The 15564-nt window shown below is 36.0% G+C and overlaps 1 protein-coding gene across 1 annotated transcript in view; it reads left to right on the top strand.

The window, feature by feature from the left end:
• The window catches only part of MPP7 (MAGUK p55 scaffold protein 7), a gene marked incomplete at its 3' end in the record, with an annotated part of 139940 nt that overhangs the window by 86588 nt on the left and 37788 nt on the right, over positions 1-15564 (top strand). Inside the window, exon 6 of the mRNA XM_084216419.1 lies at positions 10662-10793. Coding sequence (XP_084072545.1) covers positions 10662-10793 — 132 coding nt within the window. The remainder of the gene's footprint in view (positions 1-10661; positions 10794-15564) is intronic.

Here is a 15564-nt window from a genome sequence, read left to right as displayed (position 1 = left end):
CTGTGAATGCTTTTGTACAAAATATGAATAGCACAAAGAAATAAGTATTCTCAGCTTTAGTGATTTATAATTTGGCAAAATTTACAGAACTTATGTGATAGCAAAAAAGAATGTCTTTAAAGAGGAGACTTGTACAGAATTCTGAAAATAATGACAAAAGTTTTAAAAATTATGATGTATCAGGTAGGCACCAGTGCAATTGAGAGAGGTGTCTTTATAAAAATTTAGGGTTTTTGGGTTTTTATGAATCTGGAAGTTTTGCTGTTGAGAGCACTGACGTTTTTTTTGTTTTGTGGTTTTTTTTACTTCTCTATAGACAAAATATTTTTCGTTGTCATACAATTGTGTAAATTGGAACATTTAATTGGAAGAGTAAGATTCAAGATGCTAACACAAAATACACCTAAAAGGGAATTTAATTTTGGCTATTTAATGAGCATGTCACAAGGAAGTTAGTGAAATGGTCTTATCTGGGATGGAAATAGGAAGTGAAGTGTTCACTAGAGTAACTCTGTCAGTAACAGGGCAGAAGTCCTGTGAGGAACACTGTAAGAAAGGAGATGTACATATGACAGATGATCAAGCTAATAATGAAAGACTTTAAAGCTTCCAAATTCTTTTCCACATTTAATTAAAAACTGTCTTGATTAACTAGGTTCCAGTTCCTTTTCTAACAAGCTGGAAAAAGCTGTGTTCTTTTTGGGATGGTGCCATAACAGAAGAGCATAATTGTTATTTATTTTTAAAATTACTAGAAAAACTGAAACAAATAACTATAGGAATTAACATTTTAGGCACTTACTTTATTGCTGTGGCTGTAAACAAAAAAGACTGTTAAAGAATGAACCATCTCTTAGTCCATTGAACAATATTATCCCAATTACACTAACTTTGAGACATAGTCAGATCTAAATAACATTTAATTTTGTCTTTATAACACAATTATATTTGTGATCATTACATATCAAAATAAGCAATTTATCATTGAAGTTAATCTCTATTAAGGTAAATTAAGTGTGTTTTTAATTATATAAAATATGTCCATTGTGGTCATTGGTGTAAGGGGCAGAACAATAATTATTTCAAAAGTTAATGCCACTGTGCTAAAACTACTCTGAAGAATGTTTATACTTTTATGACCTGGAGAAAACAAAGCTGCTCCAATGGTGGTTCTTCCTGTTTCAGTGGAGTTTAAATTCTGTTTATGTGTGCTGGAAGGTTTGCCAGCTGCTAGTCTGAAACATAAACCAGGTACCTAAACAAGGGCACCTGGCAGGACTGTGAAGGAGTTCAGTCTCTCATGGTGCACCAGAATGTAAAGTATTTGGGTCACTTTGGGGCACTGTACCTATAGCTGAGGGGAGCAAGAGGTGGACATGCAGTATTTTTCTTGTCTTCTCTTTTACTGCCATAGAATGAACAGAGTTTTGGAAGTTTCCTCTAAAATTACTTGCAGAGTGGAGGGAAAACTGCACTTTTATGACTGGGAATGCTTCTGTTCATACAAAATACAGATTCTTTATTTTAGGTTGGGGGTGGGGGTTTAATTGCTTTCAAACAGCAAAGATGCATACACCAGCAAATTGCAAGTAGGATTTAAGCTTGTTGTTTTATTTGCAGTTCATTTGTATTACACTTGAGTTTCAGTTTCACAAAATAATTTACATTTGCAAATATTTTCATCTATTTTCACCTCTTTGGCTTTCCTTCAGAACAGAACCATGCGTTAAACAAAAGTAAAACTGCAGATAATGAAGCAGTTTGGTCTTTGTTTTCCAATGAAGATTTCAGTTTCAAATCAAATTCCTGTATTTGATTAGGTTTCTTTAAAAAAAGAAATAGTGCTTCTTTGAACATGAAGCATACCTTTAACGTTGTCCTGTCCTGATCTGGTTCCCATGTATTTACTGTGAAGTTTGTAAATTCTACCCTTTATTTCATAAACAACTGCTAATACCATCATCCCTGCCGTCTGAGGCTTACTAGGCTTGCATAGTGGCCCTAATAGACTCTTCAGATCAAAGTGTGGCTTGTTCTGTTAAAAAAGCAAACATTTTAAGTCTTTATCAGCAGAGCTTTCTAAAGCTGCCTTACAGTCACTGGTGAGATTCAGCAATGTAAATTAATGTCCAGGAGACTGTGGGCTTTTTTCTGCAGGAACTTTAACATACAAAGTACAGAGAGAAAATATTGAGCTATAATAGTATAAAACAAAATCCATTTTTGCTTTGAAAAGTTCATGAAGCATTTCATGTAGTATGTAATTAAAAAAAAATAAAGTTAATCTAAACTTTGTCTTCTTTCCAACATTTCCTTTGTAATTAGACCTGCTGAAGATTTTCCGTCAGGGCTTTTTCACTGAGCTATGTGTTTTCTGCAAAGTCAACATTTTCCACTGGAAATTGTTGGGATTTGCCTACAACTGTTCAGGTTTTGTATCTGAAGCACTCAAATACAAATTTCAGGTCCGTTAAGATCTGAGTTACATTTGGGCTGCTACTGTATCCTAGGCACTTGGGGGACCTTTTGGCCCTGTCACCTTAGAGACCTGTATTTCCAAATGTACCAATGTTTTCTGCTTTGGCACAGGTCCTGGGAGACTGTTCTCCTCTTCGTGAAATATTTATGGTTACAAATGGTAACACAAGCTACAGTATCTACAGTATCTATTCTAGTTTATGAAACATGATTTGCCATGATCTTTAACTATTTACTCATCAATGATCTGCAAGATGTATTGGTAGGACTGGTTGTAGGAACTGTGCTCATATAGAAAGAGATTTTATTGTATAAACACTTTAGATTTATTAATATGGTGAGCTGGAGTACAATGAACTTCATATGTCAACTGAAAAGTTACCTATGTAATCCTTATTTGCAAAATCAGATGTCATTAATTTGTAAACCTACAAGAATGTGCTTGATTTTTGATGGTATGCTGTGACGTGTCAGCAGGGAGATAGAAATATTTATTTTTCCCCCTGAGTAATAGATGCAAATGACTGCAACAATTGGCAAGGACCACAGCATTGAGGGTTTGATATCACTGGTTGATGGATAGATATCCCATAGATGTTCTGAGCATACCAGCCTTGGAGCTGTGGCAGAGGGGTCAGTGCTGAGAGACTTTTCTTGGCAAGTACTGAAATCCTTCTGCCCAGTGTTTTGTGTCTTTCAATTATTTGCCACTTTGGGAAGCTGTCCATCACATATTTTGGCAACCAGCTGAAGGAAAAATATATTTTATTTGTAACTCTTTTAGACCTTGACTTCTGATTTCCATTCATGCTTGCACCCATAATAAAAAAAAAATAAAGAAAATTCTTTTGGATGAGGGGAGTTGGGAAAATTTGTTGCTGTCTTTAGTTTTGGAATGTTACTTGCACTGAGTAAGTAAAAATATATATATAATGGCAAAGTATTTCTTTTAAAAACAGCAAGAAAAGCCTTGATTTTGCACATCTGTCAGGCAGAGAAAATCAGAAACCAGTTGTGGCACACTCTTACTGTTGTAGGAGCTGACATGTAACAATACACAACGTATTAGAAGCATTGAGACAAAATGATACAAGGGAGGTGAATGAATATACTGCATGAGTATATTTAAGTAACAACCATCATGTTGCTCTGGAAATGCTCTCAGGTCCATCTGGTGATAACTCTGCTCATGTCCGGTGCAGAATTTGTCTGTCGATCTTAGACGTATGGATATGAGAATGCTCACTAGCAGCCAAGATATAATAAACAAAGTGATAGATAACATAAACAAAAGTGAAGCCAGGCAGGTTGGCAGCAGAAAATATAAAATCTGAAAAGTAAATCAAAGAAATTCTTTGGTTATATATACAAACTTTCCGACATGAGGGAACCAACTCTCACCCACCTAAGAATGTAGAATTGCATGCATGTAACTACAGCATTCAGATAGAGAACATAAAAGTTGGCAACATTGCTAAAGCCGGTAATTTAGGAGGAGGAAAAAGTCACAACAGATAAAATCACATCCCTTTTAAGTAGTAATTCCATTCATCTACTGAAAATGAACTAGTGAAATGGAGAAACTACACAATATAAAGCAAGTAGTCTCTTTTTTGAGATGTCATCTTTTTATGCTGCTTTTTCCTTCAGTGGTGTTTTTCTTTTGCATTTGTTGGACCATATTGTGTTTCGACTCTCTGTTCAACAGTCTCCTCTTTTCTACTTCATTTTTATTTAGGTTCCCATGTAGTAGGAGTACTCTATAGCTGAATTTAAGACGTCCTTATCATAGATCAATACATGTTGTATTTTCCAGAGGAATTAGGTTTATTGAGATTTTTTTAACCTTTTGGATCAATAGATTTTTTTCTTTTGAGGACTTTAGACATGATGCCAATATCAAATAAAGGCTGAGTCATTCCTAGAGATACTTTCTTAGAAAAGGCAACTGCATCCTCAGCTTTTACTTTCTTTATGTTTTCATATGATTTTTTTGGGGTGCCTTTGCATGGTTTTAAATCAAGAAAAGGTACATACTACTACTGTAGACACTTAATATTCTTGGGAAGCTGCCACTTTTTCTAAAAAGAAATTGATTAAGGATTGCCAAGATATTGAAACAGTGTTGCTGTCTCGGCATTTTCCATTCTGACAACCATCTATTTGTATTCTTGGAAGTTACTTAAACAGGGCTTAGAGCTTCAAGAACACTTTAGCTACATGAATCACATTGCGAATGTAAAACAGACTGTTCAAATTCTTTACTATTGATTTAAAATCAGAGCTTTTTTTGCTGTTATCCACAACTGAGGGAAAACATAGGGCTGTCATCTGGAAGGGTATTAACACCTTTACCAGATGACACGGATGGATGGAGTGCGTGTTTCTGTGAACACTGAGAAGAGTTTGATTTGGGAAGCATCTCCAGGGGCTGTGAACACTGAGCCAGAGGAAGCGGGGGTCTGAAGATTCAGAAAGTTCATTTTTCTGTTGGCTGTTGCTGTCTGGCTACCAGCTGCAGGTAAACCCATCAGTTCAGACTGGTGAATCTGAAATCAAGAAATAGCATTTTCAGGCAAGGAAATTACCCTTTTGTGAGAGACAGTTCACATAGTCATGAATAAAGTCCACCATAGTTAAGAGGAAAAAGTAATATATACTGAATATCCATCCAACTGAGATGTTGCTGTGCTAAGATCATTAGTCTACAGTAGATATTAAGAACTCAAAACCACACATATACACAGTATGTGTTATTATTTTGAACCACTGCTGTGACCCAGCTGCACCAAAAATTGGAAGAGAAAGGGATTTAATTGCCAGCTGGACAAGTTTAAAGTAGAGGGCAATTTTAGTTTAAGTACAGATGCAAGCGTGCAAGTACACTTGCAAGCATGGAATGTTATTTTCTGTTTTGTACATATCTGCTGTCTTCTCATACAATGTATAATTTCTGTATATTTTTATAAAGGATATATAGGAAAATATATCATTTGCAGGATGGAAGGAAGTAAATTAGCCCAGCTTTTTTATCTCTTACTTAGTACACCCATTGGTTTTCTGATTATGAACGTAAAATTATGCTTAAGTTAAAGGACCATATTTAATTTTTCTTAGTGTCCCTGTCAAGGTTTTTGCTTATGTTGATTGAATAGTGTGAGTGATCCTCAGTGGCAAAAGCAAATTGATTTAACTGGAAGTTAAGTGATTTCTCTAACATTATGTACTCTATATATTTAACTTGAGAATTTTGTACAGAACAGAAAAACGCAGATTTCTCTTGGAAAGTGATTAGATTAGTGCAGCATTGGAAAGAAAAATACTACTCTACTTCATATGTGATTATTGTAGCTTGTAAAAAATATTTTTTGCTCTTACTCTTGTCATGCTCTGGGTACTTCAGCAGCACAACTGAGTTTCTCCTGCTTGTAGTTTTACTGCTTGCTTCTGCATCTGGATTATACTTTATGCTTTAGCCAAGATGGAGTGTTCAGCTAATGTGATTGCTCTTGTCTGCTGATTGAGATGCCTGTCCTCACCTGCCTTTATGTTCCCAGTTAACCCTTATCTTTTATCAGGGTTAGAGTTGCACATAGTCCCTTAGTAGGCAGAGTTGGTGGTGAAGAGATTGTGATGTGCTGTTGATTTCTGATGGCTGCTTTACCACACAGTGGCTAGAGTCTCTATGCCGTCACCAGAGTGCTTCAGCTTTATCCAGGTTTATTCTACTCTTTTGTAAATTCTTGCACATGTTTGGCTTTTGTGATTTCTGTGCTTCTCCTTCCATTCTGGTGCTCTCGATGGGGTTTCCTTCAGTTGTTCAGTCTTCTCCCAGCTCTTTTCAGCTTTTTTTCTTTGGTATCTGTTGCTGGATGACATTACTCACATTATTCTAATTTCATGCAAGTTACTCATTAATTAATCTTGCCAATCTTGAATAATTTTCTCCACCAACATTTTCATATATTTTTGTTTCTTCTGTAACCTTATCTCAAAGGAAAGCATAATATGGCTAGAGCTCTCTGGAGGATGAGCTCTGCCAGGTGAGTTCAGGGGCACATTGCTGTGGTTGCTGATAAAGTTACTTTTCTCCTCCAGTAAAACTTTCCTGTGCCAGCCTCAGTGGCAATTACTGGCACCATGGCAAAGCAAAGAGGTGGGAAAATGTCTGTGTCTCACCTGATGGAGTTCAAGCTGAACTGCCAGAGAAGGTGGCTGGTGCTAATGATCCAAGCTGTGCACTGGGACAGCACAGTCATGGGCCATTTTGTTCCATTTTGCTGACTGTGCTGCCAGGGCAGTAATGTGCTCTGCAGGCAGGGTCAGCGCCGCTGGGTTGGCAGTGCCGCACTCTTGTTGCAGCTGTTGGCTCTCCTAAAGGTTGGTTTGAGCCACTACAAAGTTGCTCTTGATGACTATTCACTATTTAAATTTCTAATAATGATTTTTTCCAACTACTGTTAAGAAAGAGGCTGCTTCTGTTTCACTCCTTTAACGTACCGTTTTCTAAAATGCTTTTCTAGACTACTGAACAGAAAGCATCTATGAAAAATAAAGCTCAGATGAAGTTTTCTTTTCAATAATGAGGATTTAAAAACATAAGGAGCTGTGTTCATGAATCAGGGGCTACTGGTGTGTTTTTACTCTTACAGATCTCAAAATATAAAGAGAAGCAAAAAATAATATGAAATTTGTCATTGTTTTATAAGAGCAAAAATGTAATTAGTCTAGTTAAGTGATACACATTTTTCAAAGTGTAGAACTGTTTTCATTAATAACATTCTCAATTTAAATAAACATTTAAAGTTTCAGAACTGTTTAAGAAAAAGAACTTACAACGTTTCCAGTGTCAGGTTTTCTTCATGTAAATTGATAGTGTAAAATTTCAATTTATAAACTGTGAAATGATCAGTGATAGTTTTAATATGAAAAATATAGCACTAGTTATTAGACATTTCAGAGGTCCGATGAAAGTATTCATTTCCAGCTAGATCATGTCTAAGAATTTAGCTGAACATCAATATTTATATTTAGGTAGTGCAGGAGTTTGAATCATACCTTCTTTCAAGTTCTAAATATGGACCATGTTTACATTAGTGAATCATAAGCATAGAACTTTGAGCTGAAATAAAATCTTTTTCTCCAGAGGTACTTAAATATACATGACCCTAATCTCGGATCCTATATTCATGGTTCTGAAGAGCTGTGTATTTGAAAACAAAACAAAAGCATTTAAAAAACTCCAAATTTGTATCCACTTCTGGCAGTTTCCTGTGAGAGTTAAAAAATGAGTATCATGGAAATGAATCAGTTCTTCACTTCTTATATACAAAAAGAGAACATTGCTATCTTTACATTGTGCATTTGCTGCACAATTATTCTGGGTAAATCTTGTTCATCTTATGATCCAAGTTTTATTTCTTGGCACTTGGAATTTATTTTTAAGTCCCAGCCTTCTCTATACACATGTAGTCTGATACATCTTTTTTTATACTATATTAATTGAATGGTACTAAGATTCTGCTGAAGATCTGTGTATGCAGCAGCTTATTCTTGTGTTCAAAACATACAGAAGTGCTCTTGAGGACAGACTGATCACTTATAGTTGGACACGTTAAGTGAAATCGAAGTGGCTTTTTAAGTTTTCTTTGCAAATTAGTTATTGCCCAAAGACTCTGCTGGTGACTTTTTCAGAGCAATTGCAGGGACAGAGAGTAGTGTGTTAAAAGAAGCAGCAATAGAAGACAAGAAAGAAAGGAATCTTAGCATGTTCATTGTATATCATTAGCAAGTTTGTGATGACGGAAGCTCTTCTGAAAGCTTGACTGAGAAAAGACACATTGTTTCTGGCATACCTGCTCTTATCTGAAATATGTATCTTTGCACTGAGATGAAGTAGTGCTGGAGTTGGAGGAAAAGATTTATCATGGCTAACTGTAATACATTGTAGTTTAATATGTTTTTTTGGGAGAAGAAAGGAATGGGTTGATAAATTCTAGTTGTTGTGAAGCTGAAGTGAAGAAAAGCATCATAAATGTCAGGCATTGACTGGTATTGGTTTGTAGTACTTGGGATGCATCGTTGTTCTGTATGCAGTGTCCAGGATCCCTCCTCTGGCAGTCAGAGCAGGGAAGTGTCTTACTAACACTAGTGGCTTAATTCAGTGTAGAAGTGGACAGAATTGGTTTTGCAAGTTTCATTGTCAAGGGCAGGTTCTTTTGAACATGTTTTAAGTGTCTGCCTTTTACTCTGGAAATGGTACTTTATATTATTCTCATCTGTTTTCTCTATCTGCCTGATTGTTTTTAAACTGGAGTATAGAACCTCATTAAATTGAACCAGTCTATGAATGTGCCCTAGCTTTATGTGGAAAATGTAATTGCAGTAGACTAGTTTAAGGTTTAAGAAGTCTTAACTTTAGGTAGCCTGAAGTAAAAGCAAACATACTTTTGCTTTAGTGTATCTTAGATATTTCACATACGTCTTAGAGGACTGCATGTGATTGCATGGCTTTTACATATGTAATGCATCACAATAAACATTTCCAGGAGGATCCATAATTGCTAGCCTGAGGTTTTTAGCTCAGATCTAAAGTAAAAATCATCATTCATCAGAGGGAGATGGTAATTTCTGATGGTAAGTAGTATAAATTCATAACTGTGTGTTGGGAAGAAAACCAGAAATAATTAAAGTGTTGAAGTGTTTTTACGAAATTGTACAATGTGCATAAAGACTAGTAAAGCAATAGTAATTTATCACGAAGCAGGCATGATCTTCCTGTGTGTTTGTTTTGTTGAAGTCCTAAGTTTAAATTTTCACTTCAGAATTTGAAGGATACCATATGCTCTCTTTGCCTTCAGCTTTTGATGTGGTAGCTTGTAGCATTGTGTGGAAATTGTTTTTTGTTGTTAAAAGTTTCCTCCATTCAGAAAAACCCTGAAACAGTATAATAGAAGTGTCATGTTTTTTAAAAACAGTTGTATTATCCTTGAGAACATAAAGAGTTTCTGGTCATTTGTGTACTCAAACCAATTGCTAAGTAGCAAGGAAACTGGCATCAGAGAAATGTCACCATTTTCTGTCCTTTAATAAGAAAGGCTTTTAAATAGTATTGAGAGGAAACTACTTGAAAACAGAAGCAACAAAGCAGTAGATAGAATTATACATATGGCTGTTGCTGTTATTTGTGGTACAGTGTACAGTTTTCACTACAAAAGCTAAAGCATTACTTAACCATTTTTCACCAATGTACAGGGTATTACAAATAATGAAGACGTTTTGAAATAGAAAAGTACTTCAGGAGTTCTCTAGAAAAAGCTGTGTATTTTGTGTTATCACTGAGGGGGTTTTTTTTGAGCCTTAGGAGAATGAGCTTTCTCATTTCCTTTGCCTTTCAGGATTCTTATTTCCTGAAAGAAAAATTCACAAATTATTTTATTTTTAAGGTGGAAGCTTTTGTCAGTCTTTGTTAGGCTTTTCTTTGAAAAATACATTTTTTCAAGCTATGCCTGAGCTGGAGAAGCAATAGAGAAGGAAAAGAAGCAAGAAAGATAGGCAACACGTGGTTGATAAGCACCACATAAACTAAATTGCTTCAGTAGTATGTTCCTCAATCTCAGTTATGAATTCCATAATAAATTAAAAATTCCTAAGATAATTTGAGGCTCACATGAAAGGAGTCCAGTAAGGAGGTAAGCTTTCAGAGCTCCTGTAAAGAGAATGGCTGGGCAACAGCTTCATGTTATACATATTGTGCTTGAACAGAAGTCTTGGAAAGTGCTTATTTTGTTTAATTGTTTCATAGGACTGTCTACTGCATCAAATAAACTTTTTACTTATTGCAAATATAATTATTTACTTACTTTTGGAGATTAAGGTTTTCTCCTGTTCATAGTTCTTGTAATTTCAAGCTAGCATGCAAAACACTGGTGTTTTTGTGTGGATGAAGACACATTTCTCCACCCACAATTTACTAGTTGCATACATTCTATATATAGAAACATATTCTTTATTGAGTTGTTTCATCTGTTTGAAATTAAGTAAAATTAAGTATATAAGAATTATATTCAGTCTACTTGCATCACAGTAGCAGATTCAGGGTATGAATAATAGCCTCTGCTTTCCAACCTTCCCTAAACTTTTCAGATGCCAAATAATAATATACTGACTATTGATGTTTCCAGGCTTTGCTGTCTGTACATGATACTGTTGCTCAGAAAAGCTATGATCCTGTCTTGCCCCCCATGCCTGATGATATTGATGAAGAAGAAGATTCAGTTAAAATAATTAGGCTCGTCAAAAACCGGGAACCTTTGGTAGGTTACCCTGTCTTTTGGTTTGGGGTTTTTTGTTTGCATGCAGGGTGGGAAGTGCTCAGATTATGAATGTAAGTGGGGGATATTAACTTGAAATGTGGATAGACAGACATTACACATGATTATTCATAACATAAAGTAATACACTTATGACTTCCATTTACAGTCATTATTTGCCAAGCATATGAAATGAATAATCATCATCAATGAATGATCATTGTGGTGTTTAAGCATTATATATGTGGGCCAGTCTGAGCATTTAGATCAAATATGTATTTGTCTTTTATCTTGAATTCAAATCATGAACTTAGTTTAAAATGTGAGACAGAGAATGAATCCCCAAAGAAATCTTGACCTGTGTTGTGAACTGTGCCTGTTAGCATTCATGTAAAAAAACATGACCTTTCAATACACTGAAAAAAAAGGCATGAAAACATATTTTAAAATACTTGAATTGAAATCTGGGCAAATTTAAACTGTCTGTTGTTGTACTTTGCATTATGAATACTAGAAAGTTAATATCTTCATGGGGATATCTGGAAAAATGAAAGGACTAAACCTAGGTTGTATTACAAGAATATTAAAATGCTTTACTGATTTAGTTCTTTTTATTTGCTGTAGAGTGGGAGTCATCTTGTATAAAATTTAACTATGTTCTTTTTATCCTGCAAACCAGTAAGAGGTTTGTTTTATGTTATACTGAATATTTGTTTTAATGGACAGCAATCCTGGAGAAATACCTGCAAACTTACTTTGAGAAGGTCGTCATTCTGTACTTGAGATGACAGTGGGAGAGTGCTGCTTCTGTTAGACATACAGGGGTAGTTTCTTCCGCAGTAGATATCTTACTATCACTCTAATTCTTGATGGATTTCTGGCATCAATAAACAAGAAATGAGTTTTCTTATTGACTGACTGTAGCTGCCCATGGGCATAATTACAAGTTTGACCATATGGAAAAGTCTTACTTTGTTTTAACATACTAAATATTTTTCTTCAAATATTTGAATAACAGCTTTAAGTTTTTTGTATTTTTTTATCAAAGACATTATTTGAGAAAGAAGACAAGCTTGCTTTAGGATTTAGTATCAGAAAGATTATTCCATCTGAAAGGTATATGGAGATTTGAACATAGAGTATGAAATGACGTCTAATTGAGGAGCCTATTTTTAATGTTAATTATAACACTTTTTTTTTATTTGTCAGAAAAAGCTTAATTAAATCTTAACTTACATAGTTTCATATTACAAACATGATTTTTTTCTAAGACTTAGGAGTTCAATACCATAAGTTTATAGTATTTCAAAATGGACTGGATAATAATAACTTGTGAAACACAACTCAGATATTTTCTGAAAACTTCTGTGAAATATGTACATTGTATATTGGCCTTTTAGATTTTAAACTCTCCTAAAGAAACCACTTGCTTAAGCCAAAGGTTATCCTTGGACTGTTCCTCCAATTCCAGTCTTGCCTCCTCGTTCCGGTGGGACGCTGAGCTCTTCCAGATACCTGTGTGTCCGTTTAAGCAGCTCAGCCCCACACAGCCACTCACTAATTTTCCCACTGGGATGGGGGAGAGAATCGGAAGGATGAACATGAGAAAACTCGTGGGTTGAGACAGACAGTTCAAGAGGTAAAGCAAAAGCTGCATGTGCAAGCAAAGTGAAATAAGGAATTCATTCACCACTTCCCCTGGGCAGGCAGGTGTTTAGCCATCCCCGGGACAGCAGGGCTCCATCGCTTGTAATTGTTTCTTGGAAAGACTAAAACCATCACTCTGCACATCCCCCACTCCTTTTTTCTTCCCCTGGTTTTCTTGCTGAGCATGACAGCACGTGGTGGAGGATGTCCCTTTGTTCAGGTGGGGTTGGCTGTCCCAGCTGTGTCCTCTCCCAGCTCCTTGTGCATCCCCAGCCTCCTCACTTGACAGTAAGTAAGCACTGCTCAGCACTAGTTTAATTATCCATGTGTTATCAACACTGTTTTCATCACAAATCTAAACAAAGCACCATAGGAGCTACCATGAAGGAAATTACCCCTATCCCAACCAAAACCTGTACACTGTCTTAAATCCACACTTGTGGATTTAAGTTAACAACACTGTTGGTGTTAACAACTCTTGTGTTACAGAGGCAACAGAGAAGGGGTTTTAGATCTTTTACTTGACATGACAGCAGCCATGGAAAATATAAAACATGTGAGCAAACTGATTTCTTTAGTTTCAGACAGTTTTGTTTATTTGCCAGTGTGAAAACAGCCTTACAATAGAATGTGTTGTAGACCTTTTATTAGGAAGAGGCAAAGGTTAGGAGCTAATTGAAGTGTTCAAGTACTTTATTGTCACAAGGACATTAAAGTAAAACTCCTCAGCAGTGAAAGATGCTAAAACACAGGGCAGTGGTCACAAGGTGCAGCCCTGGGAGGTTTAGACTAAGAATTAACAGTAGTCCATCAGTTGGGAAGTCCAGCACTGGAGAAGACTAACTGGATATATAGAATCTCCAGTATTTCTAAGGTTTTACTTTACCTATGTAGGAAAACTGTGTTTGTGATCTTTCCAGATCCTGAGCCTATCTTGATGTTTTATTTTTGTTGGAGAAGAACTTATGGTGTGTCCTGTTACTTGTTCTCCAAGAAGAATTCAAAGAATAGAGTACAGTGTCCTCTTCCTCTTCCATAATGCACTGTCAATCCATTTTAACATGATTCATGTTCACATCAAACATTAATTTCTTTGTGTCAGATTTATAGTGACTTATTGTGGCACCATCACCACAATACATAACAAACCTAGGATTTTTGTCTTTTTCTTCTCTAGATTTTTTTTCCCCTTATGGGTCTTACTGAAATACAGCATGGCAGAATAACTGAAGACAGGCTTATACTATGTATATTAGATCTTCTGTGTTTATGCTTCCCGAAGTTATTTTACTGAAGGAAGATACACCATGATCTATGTTTACTAAACTAATTATAATTTCATTTACTATTTATTTCCATGCATTTTTAATGGCTTTTCCTTCAGAGCTTGCTCTGAAGTCTTGGATATTCTTAGTAGAGATCAAAGAGTCTCTGCCTGTTCTGTTAATCGATTCATTCTCCAGTCACAAAGTGTGACTTCCACTTGCAACATTATATCAAAATTCTACTTTTAGAAGCAACTGAGCTTGAGATTGGAGGTACCATACAATATTTTTACTGGGATAGAGATTGTCTCATTTCTTGACTTGAAGATAATGAGCTCTTTGAACTTTTCTTCCACTCCAGACACAGGCTCATATTCTATTTGTATCCAAGCAGTAGAGATTGTTATCCTGCAAAGCCACAAGCTTTACATCAGTTGTAAACCCAGGACATTCTGAATTGTATTCCCTTTGGATTATTTTCAGCAGTACTCACTGTGAAGCAATTAGGTACTCTCTTAACTTCTTTGGAATATATCTAGTGACCATTTTTGTATAAAACTGCACCATGTTTCCTCTTGTGCTCCTGTTCGTGCTTTTCTCTGAGTTAAGCACCTCACCAAAGTTCTTAGCTGGGGTTAATCATATATTGATGAAGCCTGAGTTCCCAGGAGTAATCATTTCAAGAGAGAGAAACACATGGTTTGTAGGAGGGCCTTCTGTTTGCCAGATTTCATCAATTCAGAAGTCAGTGCTGAACTTTCCCCCAGTTTTTTGAGAGAGGTGTTTTAAACTTTTTGTTAATCCTTGCACAGTATTGGGTTTTTTTTAGTGCTGTGTTAGCAAATGCCATTCCAGCAGCGTCTCCCTCAAGCAAAGTGAAATTGTGTTAGGATGTTTTGTTTTAACAAAGGAATTTGGAGCATCTCTGAACCTTACATAAGGAGAAGTAGAAACATCTCTTTTCAGAGACAATCTGAAATTCACTTGTCTGTGACTGGGCTTTTTATCAGAGAGCCTGGGGAGTTTTTACTTATGCCTGCCTCTCCAGGGCTTTTTCAGCCACAGCCCTGTTGCTAGTTAGCAGTCCTGATATCCGAGATGAGTAACCACACTACCGGGGGTTCAGCACCTGGCCTCCTACTACTGCCAGCTTCCCAATGTAATACTCCAGGTTTGTTACAGCTGGTACTCTGAATAGGATGCTTCTTCACATTTAGATGGTTGCTTCTTTGTCACAAAAATTTATTTCACGTAGATCTGATAATTTGATGACTCAGCTTTATGCCGTGCCACGTCTATAGTCCGGAGAAAAAGAGGCAGCTCCCGAGAATGACCCATGCCATCCATCTGTTTAAGATTCTTGACTTAATGAAAGGATGATTCAGTCTCCAGAGCTACAGAAATAACCTGGACACCTAAATTGAACTATGTACCTGATTTCCATAGCTGAACTTGGTTGAAATGAATTTTGGTGATTTAAAGGAGTCATTTATGCATTCTGTCCATGCAGATGCAACAGCTTTCATCTACCTTGCACTATGAGTTCCTATAGTTCAGTTCACAACAGTGGATGAACCTAGCTGGTATTTTGTGGGATTTGGATGTAGAGTTAGCTTTAGTCTACATAGTCTACATATAAGTGTACATTAACTTTTAAATAACTCCTCATGGTAAGGTAGGTAACTGATACTTGTATTTGCACCTTCAATAGAGAATGAATTAAAATAAGGCTTACTGGAATATTTTTTTTCATTTATCATCTGCATGTGCTTTTGTTTAACAGAGAGGTATGCAACAATATTACTAATGTTTCAAATTCTCTTATTAGTAATTTATTTTACAGGCTAGTTTTTCTTTCTTTA

Source organism: Fringilla coelebs (genome assembly GCF_963513975.1).
Source record: "Fringilla coelebs genome assembly, chromosome: 1".
In the NCBI taxonomy this organism is placed as follows: domain Eukaryota; kingdom Metazoa; phylum Chordata; class Aves; order Passeriformes; family Fringillidae; genus Fringilla; species Fringilla coelebs.
Note: the sequence above shows the minus strand (reverse complement) of the source record. Positions and strands in the feature narration are given on the sequence as shown.